At 48.0% G+C, this 20,892-nt stretch overlaps 1 protein-coding gene across 2 annotated transcripts in view; it reads right to left on the minus strand.

The window, feature by feature from the left end:
- TRPC1 (transient receptor potential cation channel subfamily C member 1) overlaps window positions 1-8,416 on the minus strand; it is a 159,578-nt gene extending 151,162 nt beyond the window's left edge. For both annotated transcript variants that reach the window (XM_044289916.1, XM_044289915.1), the window contains exon 1: window positions 8,198-8,416. In XM_044289916.1, coding sequence (XP_044145851.1) covers window positions 8,198-8,324 — 127 coding nt within the window. In that variant the 5' untranslated portion in view covers window positions 8,325-8,416. The remainder of the gene's footprint in view (window positions 1-8,197) is intronic.
- Between the last annotated feature and the right edge of the window lie 12,476 nt (window positions 8,417-20,892).

The raw sequence follows: 20,892 nt of genomic DNA on the forward strand, positions 1-20,892 counted from the left end.
CTCTCCTGTCATCTCTGCTTTAGTAAATAATTGTATTTATCAATGACATTATTGAGGGTCATCTTTTCTTTGAACATGGTGTTGTTTGTTCCTCTATTATTCCTCCTACATCATATGTTTAAATTGAGAACCTGGTGTTACCATTCCCCAGGGGGTTGTCCCTACACCATCTGACACTGTCAGCTCTGCATAGGCAATGTCAGACTCTGTAGAGACACCTCTAAGTGGTAATGCCAAGTTGTTAAGTTCTAGGAGGAATAACAGAGGAATGGCACAAATAGTTAAGGCTGCGTGCAGCCTGGAATTGTGGGTGGAGCGACCTCCCCTACTTAAACCCCCTGGTCCAAGCAGGAGGGCGCCCGTGTTCTTTGCCTAGCATCACCTGCGCCTGACGTCACTTCCGGGCGCATCTTCAGACGTGTCCTCAGTCCTCATCGCCTCCCGCCGCATCGCCTCCCGCCGGTTCGCCTCCCGCCGCATCGCCTCCCACGAGTTTCACCGCTCTGCGGCCGGGCAGACGCGCCTGCCATGGGCACCTCGTGTTCCCCCGGTTCACAGCCCGGCCGGAAGCTCCACGCTGGCTCCCGGCCTCACGACTGCTACCGGAGCATGCGCCGCCCAGACGCCTTCCCCCTCCAGCTTCCGGTCCCTCCGGCGCACGCGCCGCAAGTTGGTGCGGCGCAGCTCGGGAGAGAGGGGGGGACGGCGCCGCAGGTATGACTGACGGGGCTGTGGTCCGGGGCGCTATCCGGCGGCACCTTGCAGACGCCGGCAAGCAAACTAAGGCATTGGTTGGCCAGTTCTGGGTGGTGGCTGCAAGGGAAGGTCACGGTGTCAGGCCATCTTCCTGCCTGTGTTGCTCAGTGAGGGGGTCCGAGCGGCAGGACCAGCAGCACAGCCGCCCTGTTTGCGGGGGGCTCCGCTTCTCCGTGCGGGCTAGTCACCGGCTGGCTGCCTGGCTGTTGGCCTGCTGCCTCGTTTAACCCCCGCACTGCTGTGGAAAAAAAATAAAAAATACAAATGAATGTTGTGCATTAACACCTGTTGCAGGCCCCGGTCAGCCCGGGCTCCTAGGCCAAATCACGCGGTTACGTGTCATATACTCATCCCCTGGGGGTCTGTGGTATTCCGTGAGGTCAGGGGTCAGGTTCCTGAACCTCTCAGGCGTCACGGCTGCCTTCAAATCGCCCAGGGTCCCGTCTTCACTGAATCACCCAGGTCAAGTCATTCCTGATACCGCCCAGGTGTCAGTTGTTCCCCGATCCGCTCAGATGTTAGGTCGTCTCTGTAACCACCTGGCGTCATATGTTCCCTGAAGCGCTCAGGTGTAATGTCTTCCCAAAAAATCACGCAGGTGTAATGTCTTCCCTGAATTGCTCAGCATAAGGTCTCCCTGAATCGCTCGGGTATGATGTCTTCCCTGAATCGCTCAGGTGTAATGTCTTCCCTGAATCGCTCAGGTGTAATGTCTTCCCTGAATCGCTCAGGTGTAATGTCTTCCCTGAATCGCTCAGGTGTAATGTCTTCCCTTAATCACTCTAGTCTAATGTCTTCCCTGGATCACTCTAGTGTAATGTCTTCTCTCAATCGCTCAGGTGTAACGTCTTCCCTGGAGCACTCTAGTGTAATGTTTTCCCTGAATCACTCAGGTATAATGTCTTCCCTGAATCGCTCAGGTGTAATATCTTCCCTGAATCGCTCAGGCGTAATGTCTTCCCTGAATCGCTCAGGCGTAATGTCTTCCCTGAATCGCTCAGGCGTAATGTCTTCCCTGAATCGCTCAGGCGTAATGTCTTCCCTGAATCGCTCAGGCGTAATGTCTTCCCTGAATCGCTCAGGCGTAATGTCTTCCCTGAATCGCTCAGGCGTAATGTCTTCCCTGAATCGCTCAGGCGTAATGTCTTTCCTGCATCGCTCAGGTGTAATGTCTTCCCTGCATCGCTCAGGTGTAATATCTTCCCTGAATCGCTCAGGGGTAATGTCTTCCCTGAATCACCCAAGTGTCAGGTTTCCCTGAATCGCTCAGGTAGTATGTCTTCCCGGATCCCTGAATCACTCAGTGGTCATGTTTCCTCAGGTCGCAGGGGTCATGTCCCGGTTCACAGGTGTCATGTCTTCCCTGAATCATTCAGGTTGTCTTCCCTGTTTCGCTCAGGCGTCAAGTTTCGCCAGATTACAGGTGTCATTTTACCCAAGAACTGCATGTGTCATGTCTTCCCTGAATCACTCAGGGTTATGTTTTCTCCAATTCAGGTGCCGTATTCCCAAAAATCGCATGTGCCGTATTCCCAAAATCGCAGGGACCCGACCCCCGACTGACTCAGGGGTCGGGTCCCTGATTCGCTCGGGTGTTATGCCTCCCTTAGTCACTTAGGGGTAAGGTCCCCTGAATCGCTCAGGTGTGGTGGGGTTCCCTGAATCGCTCAGGTCAGTTGTTCCCATGGTGCATATTTTCCTGAACAGTCTGGTTATGTATTCCCCTGATTCACGCAGGTCAGGTTGCCTGATTCGCTCAGGCTTCTGTTTCCCGGCCTCCCAGGGAGTAGGCAGTGGCCAGGTCCAACCAGATTCAAGGGGCTGCCCGACCCTCCTAGATGTCTGTTATCTTCATGAGGGTGCATATAATTGCCTGCGTTGCTTAGGATTCCATGTCGCCTGAACCGCTCAGGAGTCAGGGCATCGCCCGATTTACGCGGGTTCCATGAATCAGCTTGTAACGCTCAGGGAGTTGTTCAGCAACGTCCGGCTGATTCCTGGTTACCCGATTCGTGTCCTGTGTCTGGATTTTTGTCTCCGCAGGTTGTTGCGTGCGGCGCGACTTCGGGCTCTGATGCTGGCTGTCCAGGATCACCCAGCAGTTGGCCATGACGCCCAGGCTGCATCCCGGTTCTCCATCGCCCCTTTCCAGTGCCACCAGATCGCACCTCTCTCCGGGTCTCGTACCGACGCAAGCTTATTTTTTCTTGTAAGCAGGGCCTCAGGCCACCGGAATGTCGATCCATCCTCAGTTATATCGTGGGGCTCCTCCATGCCCGGTCGCTCCACGGTGCCGGGTTTCAGGTAAGTTCCAGCCGAGTGGCGGCATAACGTTTCTCCGCAGCTCGGAGCCTTCCTTCATTTATCACGAGCCACCATTCCTAGGTCTTCAGCATCGCCGGAGTTGGCGGCGCTGTCCGTTGATTCGGTTAGGTTGCGATCCTTTCTATACCATGTTCATTTCTGTTCCTTCGGATTCTCAGGTTCCATGTATTTCCCGGTTTAGCTCATAATGCCCATTTTTGCCCATTTTCCCAGGTCTAATTCCCGGAGTCGCGCGGGTTTACGTGTTTCCTGGATCGCTCGGGACCATGCATTCCCCTGGGTCGCTCGGGTTCATGTATTTACCTGAGTTCCTTGGGTTATGTTCCAGAATCGCCCGGGTGCATGTTCCTGGGTCGTTCGGGTCATGTGGGTGCCCAAGTCACTCAGGTTCTACAATTCCCTGAATCGCTCAGGTCAGGTATTTCCGGAATCAATCAGGTTCAGGTATTTCCCTGAATCGCTCAGGTTTTGTATGTTCCTGCCTTTCAGGTTGCCGGTATCTCCAGGTGGTATGTTTTCCTGGTTCACCCAGGTTACGTATTTTCCGGGATCACTCAGGTTTGTTTCCTGTCTTCAGGTTGGCGGTATTTCCAGGTTGTGTTTTTCTTGAGTCACTCAGGTTACATATTCCCTGAATCGCTCAGGTCTTTTCCCCACAGGTGGTTCGCGTTTGTCTGAATCGCTCAGGTCTTTTCTCCCACAGGTTGTACGCAGTTGCCTGAATCGCTTAGGATCCGAGGTATTTGCCTGGAACACTCCGGATTTCCAGCAGTATCCAGTGGCTTTCATGGCCTGTTGCCACGCACCGCCACCTGTCATTCAACACCATCAAGCTGTATTGGCCGGCATTCAACACCAGTGGATGCTCGGCGACCCCTCTGCCAAATCCATTTTCATATCAGGCCATCAAGCCATCCTCAGGGTTAGCGCGGCGGTCCAGATGCGTAGACAACCAGTGCCAGGCGAGCTTCCGCAGGTTGGCAGGTGGCCCCAGACGGTCTCCCCTTGGGGCAACCAGCAAGCATCATCACCAAGCAGCCATGTACCTAGGGTTCTATGGGCTCTAAGACCCGGGGAGTTTACCTGCAGCACGGTCAACCGAGCGACCCTCGGTCCACTTCATTCGGTCCATCCCAGCCACCGAGTCTAATCAGGCTGATCCTCCCACCGAGGTAGAGTTCTTCCCTACGGCCAACTGTTGGTGTCCCGCCAAGGCGCTCCAAGAGCTTCTGGCCTCACTCCAGTCTCCCGCGTTAGACGACCCGTTACTCCCAATTAACGGTAGGCCCCCCTTCTTCGGCCCAGTTGTCTCCAATGTCCGCACTTGACGGCAGGGTTGGGGTCCAACCCTAGCACAGCATCCGGGCGCTCCTCTCGCGTGGGGCCGCTTCCACGGCAGCCAATCATCAGGTGCCGGCACGCGTCGCCCGCGGGTGGTCGTTGGCGGTCGTCCTGCTGCGCAGGGTGCATTCACAATCCGCGAGTTGAGATTGTCAGAGCCTTTTGTTCTTGGGCTTTATGGGTTCCATGATGCTCCATAAATACATTGCACCCTACTCCAGGCCGGTTCTCTTTGCCCACTTATCTAGGCCTTACCTCGTCACTGGCACCGGGCACACTCCAGCCAGTTGGTTCAGGGCAGTACATAGGCATGCCTACTCTGTTCCTCGATTAGCTCCTCCCACAAATAGTTAAGGCTGCGTGCAGCCTGGAATTGTGGGTGGAGCGACCTCCCCTACTTAAACCCCCTGGTCCAAGCAGGAGGGCGCCCGTGTTCTTTGCCCCACCCTCCCATCCCCTTTTTCATTCACTCCTCCTGGGTGGCCCACTTATCTAGGCCTTACCTCGTCACTGGCACCGGGCACACTCCAGCCAGTTGGTTCAGGGCAGTACATAGGCATGCCTACTCTGTTCCTCGATTAGCTCCTCCCACAACAGATAGTTATGAGAAAAGATAGTCCAAAAATCTTATTTCATGAAGAATACAATTATTTATTACATGGACATATCAGGGTTGGTAATCAAACTGGCACATGCAGCAACCTCACGAGGAACACCACATAACCGATTTCATTCATACAGAATTTTTACATTAACGTTTTCAGAGTTTAAAGGTGTGACAGCGCCAAGAAGAATCTCTCAGAGAAATGTGTGTTGGAGGGTGCGGTGGAGGGCATCGTAAAGGCATCATGCACACAAATCATTTTTTTTTTGTTTACGTTCCGTTTTTTGCGTTCCGTATACGGAACCATTCATTTCAATGGGTCCGCAAAATAAACGGAATGTACTCCGTATGCATTCCGTTTCCGTATTTCCATTCTGTTCAAAGATAGAACATGTCCTATTATTGTCTGTGTAATGGACAAGGATAGTACTGTTCTATTAGGGGCCAGATGTTCCGTTCCGCAAAAAAACTAAATGCACACGGATATCATCCGTGTTTTTTACGGACCACAAAATACTGAAAAAGGCATACAGTCGTGTCCAATAGGCCCAAGAGTTCTCATGATGTGGCTCACCAGGGTCAGCATGTTCATTATATATGTTCATTTATTGTAACCATATGACCATATTTTCGGTCTGGATATAAATCACATTTTTTGCGGATTAGATGCAGAGCTATTCATTTCAATGGAGCTGCAAAAGATGCAGACAGCACACCATGTGCGTTCCACAGTCTCGCAACGCACGATATGGAGACAGTCGTGAGCATGAGGCTTTAGGGGTAGGTCACACGACCATATTTCTTTTGCGGGCCACAAAACGTAGATCAGCAAAATGCAGATGACATCCATGTTGCATCCATTGACTGTATTTTGCAGCCACGAATAACACAAGTTCTGTCTTGACAGAACGGACATGAGAATGCGGAATGCACATCCATGTGCTTTACACATCCATTCCTCAAAAGATAGAACATATTCTATACTTGTCCGCAAAATGCGGACCGCAAACCTATTGAAGACAATGGCTCAGCAAAGAAAAATGGACGGCACACAAACCGGATCTGTATTTTGCAGATCCACGATTTGTGGCCTGCAAAACGGATACAGTCATAGGCATGAGGTCTTAAGCTGCTTTCCAACCGTCAGTGTTTGGTCAGTGATTTCCATCAGTGATCGTGAGTCAAAACCAGGTGTGGGTCAAAAACACAGAACAGGCGCAGATCTTTCCCTTATACCTTAGGGCTCATGCTCACTAACATTTTTTGTCCACATCCCATCCCCCATCCGTTTGATTGAACTGGATGGGCTTACAGTAGGTCTTTTTTCAATCAGCTAAGTAACCATGTAACCAAAGCTGAAGATGTGACATTTTGCACCAAAATTGTGTTACTGTTCTGTGAAAGTTTATCATCTAGCATCAGCCACTGTGATAAATCTGGTGGATCGTTAGACCTATAGTTTATACTGTGTGAATTTTTGGCAATATTAGTAAGTCTGCCAAACACCTGTAGACATGACTAGACCGATAATAAATAGATACAGTGCCTTGAAAACGTATTCATACTCCTTGAACTTTTCCACATTTGTAGCAAAGACTACACAAGGTATCAATTATGTCTGATGTGAAAACAAAATGATACATGCCTTTCAAAAATTTTAATAAATAAAAATCTTGAAAGTGTATAATGCATTTTCATTCAGCCCTCTGTACTCTGATACCCCTAAATAAAATCCAGTGTGTTCAATTGCTTTCAGAATTCACCTAATTAGTAATGAGTCCACCTGTGTGTAGTTTATTCTCAGTATAACTACAGCTGTTCTGTGAAGGCCTCAGAGCATCATGAAAACCAAGGAACACTCCAGACAGGTCAGGGATAAAGTTGTGGAAGCTCTGAACATCTTACGGAGCACTGTTCAATCCATCATCCGAAAATGGAAGGCGTATGGCACAACTGCATACCCAGACATGGCCATCCATCTAATTGACAGCCCAGGCAAGGAGAGCACTAATTAGCGAATCAGCTATAAGGTCCATGGTCACTCTGGAGGAGCTGCAGAGATCCACAGCTCAGGTGGGAGAATCTGTCCACAGGACAACTATTAGTCATGTACTCCACAAATCTGGCCTTTATGGAAGAGTGGCAAGAAGAAAGCCATTTTTGAAAGCAGGCAATAAGAAATCCTATTTGTAGTTTGCCACAAGCAATGCAGGGGGCACAGCAAACATGTGGAAGAAAGTGATCTGGTCAGATAAAACCAAAGTTTAATTCATTTGGCCTAAATGCAAAACGCTATGTGTGGTGGAAAACTAACACTGCACATCACCCTGAACACACCATCCTCACCATGAAACATGGTGGTGGTAGCATCATGCTGTGGGGATGCTTTTCTTCAGCTGGGGCAGGGAAGCTGTTCAGAGTTGATGGGAAGATGGATGAAGATATATACAGGGCAACTCTGGAGGAAAACCTGTTAGAGGCTGCAAAAGACTTGAGACAGGTGTGAAAGTTCACCTTCCAGCAGGACAACGACCTTAAACATACAGCCAGAGCGACAATGGAATGGTTAGATCAAAGAATATTCATGTGTTAGAATGGCCCAGTCAAAGTCCAGACCTAAATCCCATTCAGAATCTGGGGCAAGAAAATAAAAATTTGCTGTTCAGTTCACAGACGCTCTCCATCAAATCTGACTGAGCTTGAGCTATTAACCCATAGCAGAACGGGCAAACATTTCAGCCTGCAGATGTGCAAAGCTGGTAGAGACAGACCCCGGTAGCTGGTAGAGAAGACCTGCAGCTGTAATTACAGAAAAAGGTGGTCCTACAAAGTATTGACTCAGGGGGGCTGAATACAAATTCACCCCACACTTTCCAGATTTATTCATTATAAGCATGTATCATTTTCTTTTCACGTCACACATACTTGCTACTTTGTGTTGGTCTATCACATAAAATCCCAATAAAATACATTTAAGTTTGTGGGTGTAATGTGAAAAAAAATGTGCAATACTTTTTCAAGCCACTGTGGATAGATATTAGATAGACAGATATTGAAAAATAGATAGATAGATAGATAGATATTAGATAGATAGATATTAGATAGACATAAAATAGATAGACATTAGACATTAGACAGAGCAGTTCTGTGAACATCATGCCAGTGACGTACCTTTCTCGCAGGCCAGCAAAAAGAGCTTTTCATCTAAATTAGTCTCTTCCTTCACTTCTCTGACATCTTTCAGAGCCAGACATTTATTTGGGGAGGAGGAGTCAGTGCTCTGGTATAGAGCAGCCATTGTGACCGAACTCCCATCGGTACCTTGTCCCTGTGTCCTTCTCTGCTCTGAATTAACCCTTGCTGTTACAGTGTTATTGTGCCTTCTGCTCCCTTCCAGCTGCACAGGGGTCTGTGATGCTCGGATGTAATGAGGGGCCTCATTGGCTGTTCTCTATCTTTCTCAGCCAGTGCACAGGGCTTTATCATTGGCTCTCGTCTGGATTTGGCTTGCACGCTCATTGGTCTGCTGCAGAACAGTCAGTGATGGGGGCTGCTTTCCCTGAGGAGCTTGCTTTGCATCAGCTGTCACAGGACAATGCTCACTGCTGCCAGATATCATTACTGGGGCATCTGCTCTTACATTCCCAAATTAACCACTTCAGCTCCACTCAGGCGTGCAGCAGTAATCCTCCCTATATGATGACATGGCTTCTGGGCTTATCTGGGAATTGTGTCTATTCAGTAAGATGTACAATACCCCCTGATGAGAGAATATTAACATGAATTATGTAACATACCGTAAGGCCACGGCCACATGTGACAGGTCCGTTGTGGAATTAGCAGGAGAAAACTGCAAGGTCTTCTGCTGCTTCCAACCTTTTCATAGCGTTTGTGCCATGTTCATATGTTATCCTGCATGTTCTTTCCCCAGTAGATCCTCCATCTACTTAACCTGCCAAATTATGGATGCAGATTTCATATATATACAGTACAGACCAAAAGTTTGGACACACCTTCTCATTCTCTTCTCAGAGTTTTCTTTATTTTCATGACTATGAAAATTGTAGATTCACACTGAAGGCATCAAAACTATGAATTAACACATGTGGAATTATATACATAACAAAAAAGTGTGAAACAAGTTGGTAAGGCTGATTAGTCTGCATTTGTGGGAGGGACGGAGGCTCTTCATATACGAGCCACAGCCTCACTCACAGGCCGCATGTTACCTTGTCCGTCCAGGTTCAGCCACGGCTGATACTATATGCTTTTGTCTTGTTACCTGGATCGCTCAGGCCGAGTTACATGTTGTATGTCACCTGGATCGCCCAGGTTCAGCCACTGCAGATACCGGCTATGTCATTTGTCTTGTTACCTGGATCGCCCAGGCCGAGTTAAATGTTGTATGTCACCTGGATCGTCCAGGCCGCGTTAAATGTTGTATTTCACCTGGATCGTCCAGGCCACGTTAAATGTTGTATTTCACCTGGATCGTCCAGGCCACGTTAAATGTTGTATTTCACCTGGATCGCCCAGGCCACGTTAAATGTTGTATTTCACCTGGATCGTCCAGGCCACGTTAACTGTTGTATGTCACCTGGATCGCCCAGGCCACGTTAAATGTTGTCACCTGGATCGCCCAGGCCACGTTAAATGTTGTATGTCACCTGGATCGACCAGGTTCAGCTACTGCAGATACCATGCTATGTCATTTGTCTTGTTACCTGGATCGCCCAGGGCAAGCTAAATGTTGGGTGACAATTGGACCGTCAGGTTTAGCCGCCGCTGATACTACGCTATATGTCATGTTTTGTTGTTAGAATAAGTCTCTGCCATACCCCACTCTATCGGTATATCGGGTTTACTCTACTCGCACCCAGAGCTGCGTTCACACGTCCTATACTACTACAGGTTCTTTCCAGGCCCATTTCAAGAACTGCATTCATGTCGCTGTTACATCTATGTTATGCTCCGTTCACAACCAGAGCTGCTGTTATACCAAATTTCATGCTCTGCTTATACCCAGAGTTGTGTTCACACTTCTACTGCTACACCAGGTCGTATACCCCACTCACCAAAGCCGCTTTCCATGTCTGCTGTCACATCAAGTTAATATTCCGTTCACATCCAAAGCTGTGTCCGTATGTCTGCTTTTACATCTTGTCCTATACTCCATTCACTACTAGAGCTGCGTTCACGTGTCTGCTTTCACATCACGTCAATACTCTGCTCACTTTCAAATTGCATTCATACGTCTGCTTATACCATGCTTTTCATGCGTTACCCATACTCGGAGCTGCGCCGATACCATGTTTTTTAGGTACCACTCACATCCAAAGCTCCATTCACCCATTTGTTGTTACATCATGTTGTACTCTGCTTCCACTCAAAGCTGCATTCTCCTGTTCATTGCTACTTCATGGTTTTACTCAATAGTCTCACCTGGGCAGTCTGCACCCACCACTCTGGTTCTTTAATCCTGGTTCATGTTCACTCAGACTGGTCTCCTGTTACTTCTGGTTTGTATTCACTTAGATTGGTCTCCTGCCCCAGTTCACCAAACAGCTCCTCAGCAGAGGTCACTGGGCCAATAGGAGTAAGTTTCCTGCTATGTTTTCACAAGCTGTTCATTTGTTTGTCACGATAAGAGACTTCTCTTAGCGAACTTGCAATGCCTCAGGCTCTTGTTTTTCTCCCATCTCTGTTTCAATTTCATGTTTACGTTTATGGTTTGCGGTGGTTAGTGGTTTATGTATGCACGTGCTTCGGATTTCTAATGTCTATATATTCAACGCCTGTTGGCAGTTATGTTCCTTAGGCCACCTTCTAGCCAATCCAATCATTCAAGCCTCTGCATATCCTATCAGGTCCGGCTTACGTTTTAATTACTTATCGTCACCGCAACGTCATCCCTCTGGCTTCGGGGGCCTCTGGTCGGGGGCCCTATGATTGATCCGGCCTCATGGCTCCGGGGGCCCCTTGACTGTTTTTCATGTTTTGTTTTGTTTGTTAGGGATACGACATGGTTTTAGGCTGGTTAGTGTCCCAGGTTTGCTGTTGGAGGGGGTCATGGTTATGCGAGTCCCCAAGGCATTCTGGTACTGCATAAGTGGTTTAAAAAAAACAAAAAAAAACATAAGAGGCTCGCCCGAGTGGCTGTTCACTTATAGGACCTCACGATTGGCACCGACACTTGTAGTTCGCACGGCCACCTGATACTTTTTTCCGCCATATGAGTCTAGCACGCATGGCTCCCGCCATAAGGGACTCACACGCATGGCTCCCACCATAAGGGACTCGCACGCATGGCTCCCGCCATAAGGGACTCGCACGCATGGCTCCCGCCATAAGGGACTCGCACGCATGGCTCCCGCCATAAGGGACTCGCACGCATGGCTCCCGCCATAAGGGACTCGCACGCATGGCTCCCGCCATAAGGGACTCGCACGCATGGCTCCCGCCATAAGGGACTCGCACGCATGGCTCCCGCCATAAGGGACTCGCACGCATGGCTCCCGCCATAAGGGACTCGCACGCATGGCTCCCGCCATAAGGGACTCGCACGCATGGCGCCCGCCATAAGGGACTCTCACGCATGGCGCCCGCCATAAGGGACTCGCACGGGACTAGTACTTGCGGATCATTTCAGCCTCATTTCATTATAAAGCTTTACCCCATGTCATTGTCTTTCTAGGTTATCGAGTCCCGGTTGATTACTAAACCCGTCGGGTTAAGCCCCAATCTTTTGCCCAGCCGTCCTCAATTCTAAGGTTCGCACCCCGGTGGCTACCCGGCCCCATGGGCCCCTGGTGGTTGCTTCAGCCCCATGGCTTCAGGGGTTCAACCAATGGTTGTCTGTGCCTTTTTACCACGACCAGGAATTCATTTTCGATGGTGGCTTCATTGCAATTGCATTCCCTCAGTTATGGGAGGGCATAGACAGAATCTTGTATATTATGGCCTCATAGCTTTTTGTCGCACTAACCTCAGACTCCCTACAACCACGTTAAATCGGGTTTTGGACAAGGTTCAGCATTTCCTCACGGTAGAAGATTCGGATAGTAGGTCGGTCTTCACTTCTCAAGCGTTAAAACAATTCTCAGGGGCAAACAGTAGAACAACGCGCGGACCACGGCTAGCAGATAGCTGTTGTCTGGGGAACTATTCAAGGATTCTCTTCCTATCTACATAGTTCTTTTGGTTTGGTTTCGGTCCCACGATCTCCTGAGGCTGGGGCATTGCCAGTACTTACACTAGAACCAAAACTTTACAAGGTTCAGTTGGTTTTCATGATCCATTTCACAATGTATTCCCGGTCCTCCATTCTGCTTTGGGGCAGTATCCGCAATATTGAGCATCATGTCTCTGGCCTTGTCATCCACAAGATGGGTTGTAGGTCTCCTTCTGGCCTTGCCTCATACACCCCAACCTTTTCGCTCTAGATCCCTGACACCTTGCAGTTGGCTTAGGGATTAGTTTGCACATGCCATTAGAGTTCCTTTTCTAGCCTACTTGGCTTGGTTTTTGCCCACTTACAGGCCTACCCACAATCATGGCTTGGGGCACACAACAAGCCATTTAGTCAGGTCAGCTAAGACACGCCTAGCTGGGTTAGGTTGTTCCCGTTGTTTCTCTCCTTAGGGTTCTTCGGATATCTCTTGGCCGTAGCCATGACCACAACTGAAAATATGTCATATTCTAGGTTCTTCAAAGTAGCCACCTTTTGCTTTGATTACTGCTTTGCACACTCTTGGCATTCTCTTGATGAGCTTCAAGAGGTAGTCACCTGAAATGCTTTTCACTTCACAGGTGTGCCCTGTCAGGTTTAATAAGTGGGGTTTCTTGCCTTATAAATGGGGTTGGGACCATCAGTTGCGTTGTGGAGAAGTCAGGTGGATACACAGCTGATAGTCCTACTGAATAGACTGTTAGAATTTGTATTATGGCAAGAAAGAAGCAGCTAAGTAAAGAAAAACGAGTGGCCATCATTACTTTAAGAAATGAAGGTCAGTCAGTCCGAAAAATTGGGAAAACTTTGAAAGTGTCCCCAAGTGCAGTCACAAAAATCATCAAGCACTACAGAGAAACTGGCTCACATGCGGACCGCCCCAGGAAAGGAAGACCAAGAGTCACCTCTGCTGCGGAGGATAAGTTCATCCGAGTCACCAGCCTCAGAAATCTCAGGTTAACAGCAGCTCAGATTAGAGACCAGGTCAATGCCACACAGAGTTCTAGCAGCAGACACATCTCTAGAACAACTGTTAAGAGGAGACTGTGTGAATCAGGCCTTCATGGAAGAATATCTGCTAGGAAACCACTGCTAAGGACAGGCAACAAGCAGAAGAGACTTGTTTGGGCTAAAGAACACAAGGAATGGACATTAGACCAGTGGAAATCTGTGCTTTGGTCTGATGAGTCCAAATTTAAGATCTTTGGTTCCAACCACCGTGTCTTTGTGCGACGCAGAAAAGGTGAACGGATGGACTCTACATGCCTGGTTCCCACCGTGAAGCATGGAGGAGGAGGTGTGATGGTGTGGGGGTGCTTTGCTGGTGACACTGTTGGGGATTTATTCAAAATTGAAGGCATACTGAACCAGCATGGCTTCCACAGCATGCAGCGGCATGCTATTCCATCCGGTTTGCGTTTAGTTGGACCATCATTTATTTTTCAACAGGACAATGACCCCAAACACACCTCCAGGCTGTGTAAGGGTTATTTGACCATGAAGGAGAGTGATGGGGTGCTGTCTCAGATGACCTGGCCTTCACAGTCACCGGACCTGAACCCAATCGAGATGGTTTGGGGTGAGCTGGACCGCAGAGTGAAGGCAAAAGGGCCAACAAGTGCTAAGCATCTCTGGGAACTCCTTCAAGACTGTTGGAAGACCATTTCAGGTGACTACCTCTTGAAGCTCATCAAGAGAATGCCAAGAGTGTGCAAAGCAGTAATCAAAGCAAAAGGTGGCTACTTTGAAGAACCTAGAATATGACATATTTTCAGTTGTTTCACACTTTTTTGTTATGTATATAATTCCACATTTGTTAATTTATAGTTTTGATGCCTTCAGTGTGAATCTACAATTTTCATAGTCACGAAAATAAAAAAAACTCTTTGAATGAGAAGGCGTGTCCAAACTTTTGGTCTGTACTCAAGCTCACTAAACCATCTAAGAAATACCTTGAGTGGGCGACCTTTCCACTAGGAAATATTGTGACAAAATGAGAGGGAGTGGCGCTTCTCCGGACCTTTTCTCTTCCACTGGACCCAGATTGCTCCTCAGCTTGACCATAAGTAGCTGATTCTTCCCACCAAATCTCTCAGCATCCAATCATCAGTGGTCTTGACACACCAGTCCACACTCTCTGAAATATGCTCTGGACCACTTTACTGACCTTCAGATCAAAGGTAAACAAATTAACACTTTAGAGGTCTAAACTATAAGTACCACTAAATACATAGCAAACATCCTGATCCCATGTGGCCCCCATATCTAATTGCTCTGGGAGCCTTACAGTCATCTCTCACAGCCCATATATCCTACAAGGGATGGAGAAGGTTGGAACTTGGTATTATGATGTTGTATAAACCAGTAACAGTAGGGGAGCCCTATTTTGATTTTTGGTACTAAGACATACCTCCTCTATATATTGTGTAAAGCCTCTCAAAGACCGTGCCTATCGTGTATAGTTGCGACCAACCAGATTCTTTTCTTACACTTCTTGTAAACAATATTGATAATGAGATCATTTTCTTTGTCCTGTGTGGCTCAATTTGCTGCTTCTAAATGTCTACTTACAGTATCTTGGGTACTCCACACAGTGGTTATTTCGAAGACTCTTACACCCTGATTCCTCTGCATCCTGAAAACCCAAGGATTTATACAAAGTGTTCAGGTCTCTCCGGGCATAAACGCTACTATAGGTGTTAGGGTACTTTCACACTAGTGTTTTTCTTTTCCAGCACTGAGTTCTGTCAAAAGGGCTCAATACCAGAAAAGAACTGATCAGGCATATCCCCATGCATTCTGAATGGAGAGTAATCCATTCAGGATGCATAAGGATGCATTCAAAATACCGGGAAAAAATAAATGCCGGATCCGTTTTGCCGGATGACACCGGAAAGACGGATCCGGAATTTCAATGCATTTTTTGCCTGATCAGGCATTTTTAAGACTTACTAATGCCATCAGTTGGCATACGTTTTGCCGTATCCGGCAGGCAGTTCCGGCGACTGAACTGCTTGTCGGATCACTCTGCCGCAAGTGTGAAAGTAGCCTTAGACGAGGCATTTATGACTGTAGAGGCCAGAGGAGATCATAGCCACACAGTATGCAGATTCCTGAGGTTGTCAGGATCTGCTAAGAAGAACCTCAGGTTAATAAGACTTTGTGGGTCTGTTCACATTATGTTACAGAAAACCATTAGCATTTTTCATGTATTTCTGTGCTTTCTTGCATATTCTCTGTAGGTACAGTCCAGTCCAAGTGTTGTTTTCCGTGTATGCCTTGCTTTTCTGCATTTAAGCTCATTTTATCTTTTACTAGCTGAAGGACCCGGCTTCGCTCTGGTATATTTAATCTATTTAATGTTTGTGTGTGTCATTAAAAGATATTAACACTATCCACTATAACAGTGACATCTACAGCATCCCGCCCCCAAAACAGTAACCTCCACAGCCCCCCAACCCTTAACATTGACCCCCCCCATAGTTGCCGATCCTTTAAAATTGGACCTCCACAGCAGCCCACCCCCTTCACTTTGACCTTTACAGCAGCATTCCCCGTTAACAGTGACTTTCACAGCCTTTTGAACAGCTCACTCTAAGACAGCAGCACTGTGCTGTCTGAGTGTAAGCTGCAGGGAGAAAGTCACCCTCCCTCCCATCCCTGCAGCTGACAGAAGTTGATTTTTACCTTCATTTTTTCAATCCTCATCGGCTCAGGAGTGGGAAGGGGACTGGCCTAACCAAATTGGGGGCGTGTCCTTTTGAACAGCTCACTCTAAGACAGCAGCACTGTGCTGTCTGAGTGTAAGCTGCAGAGAGAAAGTCACCCTACCTCCCACCACCACCATAAACTGCATTTTCACAGGATAAAAACATCTATTGCTGGAACAAAGGCACATCTGGAAATAAGGTACTAAGTGCTATTAGGCCATGGCTTTACTTCAATAGCAATTATCCTGGTGACAGATTTTCTTTAAAGCTCTCCTACAGCAGTTAGGATAAATGGCTGGGTTGTTATGGAAACCTGGAGTAAAACTGTGTATGTGGAGGCTTGAGGACCTGCAAGCTTCTATTGGCTGATAAGGGTCATGTGACCAAGCTTCTATTGGCTAATGCATTTTTTTGGGAATATCTCAGGAACGGTAAATCCTAGAGAGCTGAGACCTGGTCTAAAACCTTTCCAGACACCTGATGTACCTGTGTGCCAAATTTCGTGATTGTAAATGTGACGGTGCGGATTCCTTTAGCGGACATACACACACACATATACACTCAGCTTTATATATTAGATGTATGATGCCATGACTAAGGGCTCCTCTGCCCGAAACCGGTCGGCACAATGTTTTTAACTTGCTGATATGAAATAAAAACATGTTTGCTTATCCTGCAAGTGCTGATCAGACTACACTACAGACAACGTGAAAATAATCAAGCCTTTGACTAAAACAGAATCTCCAGGTTTTTTTTGTTTGTTTTTTCAGAATTAGGACCTATTCACAAGACTGACTATCATATGGACCTGGGAAAGTTAGTGGTGCTATTCACACCACTGTTATTTGTTCAGTCCATACCAAGAAAGAATATGTTCTAGCTTGGGTCATGTCTCCCAGGACTTTGGCCTAGACACCATTGGAAACAATGGTCTCCACTGAACCCTAGGCACAGTGCCTCCACATTTTTTAATGTTACACCCACAAACTTAAAGGGTTTCTGTCATGAGAAATAATATTCTGTAGCTATTAGCGATGTGCTAATGCAGCACACCAGACCTGCAGGGTATTAGCGACAGTGAGGTCACGGTATGGGCAATCGAGGGTTACTCACTTTTCTGAGGAGAACCCTGGGCAGGCATGCAACAGTGAACGAGAGGCAGACACTAGTCCCTCTGGGGCACACTCTGTAGATAGGGACCAGGCCTGATGGTATGTGAGGTGCCCTGGATGTTGCAGGTGTTTTGAGTGCCTTAGGTAAGGTCCCTTTAAGGATCGTGACGCCAGTGCCTGTAATGGTGGCACACCGGTTTGCAGGAGGATTAATAGAGTAGACAGTTGGTAAACCAAACGTTGCTTTACTTGGTGAAACAGACCAACTTTTTACAATCAGTTGCAGTGGTATATAATGCAGTCCTTTACAGTATAAAATGCACAGCAGGTTTACTTCACAGCAGGTTTCAATCTTGCAAGATACTTGGAGGGTATACAGTTAATGCTTTGCAGTACAATGCTGCTCTATCCCCACAGCTATGCTAACTGGCTGGATCCCAAGGCCCGGATGCCTAATTGCTGGCTTAAATCCTTGGTATAAAAATCCTTCCTCCAGTATTGGCACTTTCTTAAGGTTACAATACCTTCTTTTCCTAGCTGTCTTCACTGCTGGATTGGAAAGGTGACTGCAGGTTTCTCCCAGGAGGTGCTGTCCTACTACTGGGGTGTCTCAACTGAGCTATCCTTAGCCTCAGGAGCTTCAGGCTGACTAGGTGACTCCTCTAGTCCCCTGGAATACACTAACACTCCCCTGTCTGGGCCGTCCTATATAGAACTAGGGCTCTCTAGCTCCCTCTAACGTCTGGGAGGCTAAACTGCACCCTGACAGGCTCGACACCCAGTTAACACAGGGAAATACAACACATGACAGTAAATGCAATAAACACATTAACCCTTGTGTAGTGCCCACCTTTAACTAGTGGGACACTACATACCCCCACGCTATGACGTTGCCTGTCCTCGGCGCAACATGAGGGGTCAGCCCATCTGGAAGCGGCAGCCTGAAAGACAAATGAAGAACATGCATACACAGCAATCACCACATTAACAATATAAAAATTGACAAACAGTGTCACTGAAAGGAGTGGTGAAAAGGGGCGTCGTTCTCTTCTCTCAGGATAATGTAAGGGAACAGGGGCGCTGACCTGGTGCAGCGTATCAATAATACCAGGATAGTCCATTATAAAACTTTAAATGCAAATAGTCCATAAAAATGCAAACAAACATAAGTCCTTGGAGGCTTGGTTTCCCGTGAGGGGCTACCTGGGCCCATAATGTAGTCTCCAAACCTCACAGGTGGGTGCCCCCTGGTAGAACGGGTGGACCTCCTTACTGGCAGGGGTTCTTCCTGCCTGGACTCAGGAAGGTCAGAGGAGCCCACCGCCTCTGGAGCTACTTCAGGAGCTCTCTGGGGTAAGGTGTCCTGAGGCTGAGGGCTAACAGGAACGGGAGCCGGAACCATTAAGTTCAACCAGGGTGTGAGATACCAGTGGAGCGGCTCTTTGTCATGGATTAAGTTCTCCACAGCCTGCATAGGGTCCATAGGTGGAGCTGGCAATTCCGTTTCAGAAGACTCAGGCTCCATATCCTCTGCCGCTGGTTCTCCTTCTATACAAGGCTTGAGACGATTCCTATGAACAATTTGAGAACCTTTACCTTCTCTGGAGACTTGGTAAATATGTGCTTTAGCATTGGGGATGGCAGAAATAATATAGGGAATCCTTTCCCGTTTACTGTCCAACTTGCTGGTCCGGTGGTTGTTTTTCAACCATACCTTGTCTCCAAGAGCCAGGGGTTCCGCATGGGCAGCCTGGTCATAGTCTTTTTGCTGCCGTTCCCGAACATTCTCCATGCATTCCTGAACGATCTTAGCATTGATGAGACGTCTTTGGTGCTCCACTACCCAATCAGTCCTTGGCAGTGAGTTAATCACATCCGGCACTTGCACACCCAGGGAGTGATCCGCAGGCAACCTCCCTTGTCGGCCAAACATCAAATAGAACGGGGTGTTGTTGTAAGTATACATGAGCTGCAGCAACAGAGTAGGCCAATCACCCCTCGTCTCAGGGGGTACTGCTCTTAGCATTTCAATGAGAGTTTTATTCATTTTTTCACAGAGTCCGTTACCTTGCGGATGATAGGTGGTGGTCCGGACTTTCTGGCAGTTATGCAGCAGGCACATCTCATGAAACAGCTGGGACTCAAACGCAGACCCTTGGTCGGTGAGGATCCTTTCTGGGCAGCAGGAAATGCTTCCAGAACGCCTCCGCTGTAGTCTTGGCTGTCAGGTCTCTCACAGGCACTGCTACAACAAACTTGGTGAAGTAATCAATAATAGTCATGGCATAAGTATACCCTGAGCGACTCGGCTCCAACTTCACATGGTCAATAGCAACAAGTTCTAAAGGAGTTTCACTTACGATAGGATGGAGAAGCGCCCTCTGGTCATGGCGTTCAGTTCGCCCCACAGCACAGGCAGTGCATTCTCGGCACCATTTCTCAATATCTTCTCTCATCCCAATCCAATAGAATCTTCTGCGAATGGTGGCCTCAGTCTTCTGCACACCGAAGTGTCCGGACTGGTTGTGATACATATCCAGCACCAGGCTGGCATCCCGACATGGTAGGAGAATTTGGTACACTCTATCACAGGACACTGGATCCAGACTCCTTCTGAGCAACAGGCCTCTTTGAAGGAATAGTTGGTGGCGATGTCTCCACAGTCTTGCTGGTTCTGGGTCTGGACTCTTCCTGCGGATTCTCTCAGGGATTTTCCCACTGGTAAGGAAGTCGAGCAGTTCACCGAGGACCCTACTTTCGGACTGGAGCTTAATCCATCTTTCTTGATCGCCTCTGGACTCAGGACCATCTGATGAGGGAGGATCAGCAGCAGGGAGATCTTCAGTACGGATATTATCCTGCTGGGCAAATTTATTGTAGAACGCTGGCATTTCCACTTCTTCCCAGGCATCTTTTGGTTCATCTGGGGCCTCTGTAGTGGGAAGCCGCGACAGAGCGTCAGCGTTATCGTTGGAGCGGCATGCCCGGTATTTCACAGTGAAGTCATAGTTGGCAAGGCGGGAGGCCCATCTTTGCTCCAGTGCCCCTAATTTGGCGGTATTCAGATGCGCCAGGGGATTATTGTCCGTGAAGGCAACAAATGGTGTGGCAGCGAGATAGTCTTTAAACTTTTCGGTCACAGCCCACACTAAGGCAAGAAACTCCAGCTTGAAAGAACTGTAGTTCTGGTCGTTCTTTTCAGCTCCCTTCAGGGATCTGCTGGCGTAGGCAATCACCCTTTCTTTGTTATCTTGCACTTGAGCCAACACGGGCCCCAGGCCTCTTTTACTGGCATCTGTGTAGAGGTGGAATGGCTTCTGATAATCTGGGTAACCCAGAACAGGGGGTTTAGTCAACGTCTTCTTTAGGAGTTGAAAGGCAATTTCCCGTTCTTCGTTCCATTCAACAGGAATAGGAGTTTTTGGGCTCTTCTTTGGATGCCCCCTCAGGAGTTCCTGGATGGGATCCGCAATTTGTGCGAAATGCGGGATGAAACGCCTGTAATACCCTGCAAAACTGAGAAAGCTTCTCACCTCTTTCACGGTCGTAGGAGTAGGCCAGTTGCGGACAGCAGCAAGTTTATCAGGATCAGGCTGTACTCCTTCGGCACTGACAACGTGCCCGAGGTATTTGACCGCTAGTTACAGCAGGTGGCACTTGGATGGCTTGATTTTGAGGCCATATTTAGTAAGAACTTGAAACACCTCTCCCAGGTGCTTTAAATGGTCCTCATACGTCTTGGAGTATATAATGACGTCTTCCAGGTATAATAGTACAGTCTCAAAATTCCTATGGCCTAAACAACGTTCCATCAGC

The sequence above is a fragment of the Bufo gargarizans genome, chromosome 4 (assembly GCF_014858855.1).
Source record: "Bufo gargarizans isolate SCDJY-AF-19 chromosome 4, ASM1485885v1, whole genome shotgun sequence".
Classification (NCBI taxonomy): Eukaryota; Metazoa; Chordata; class Amphibia; order Anura; family Bufonidae; genus Bufo; species Bufo gargarizans.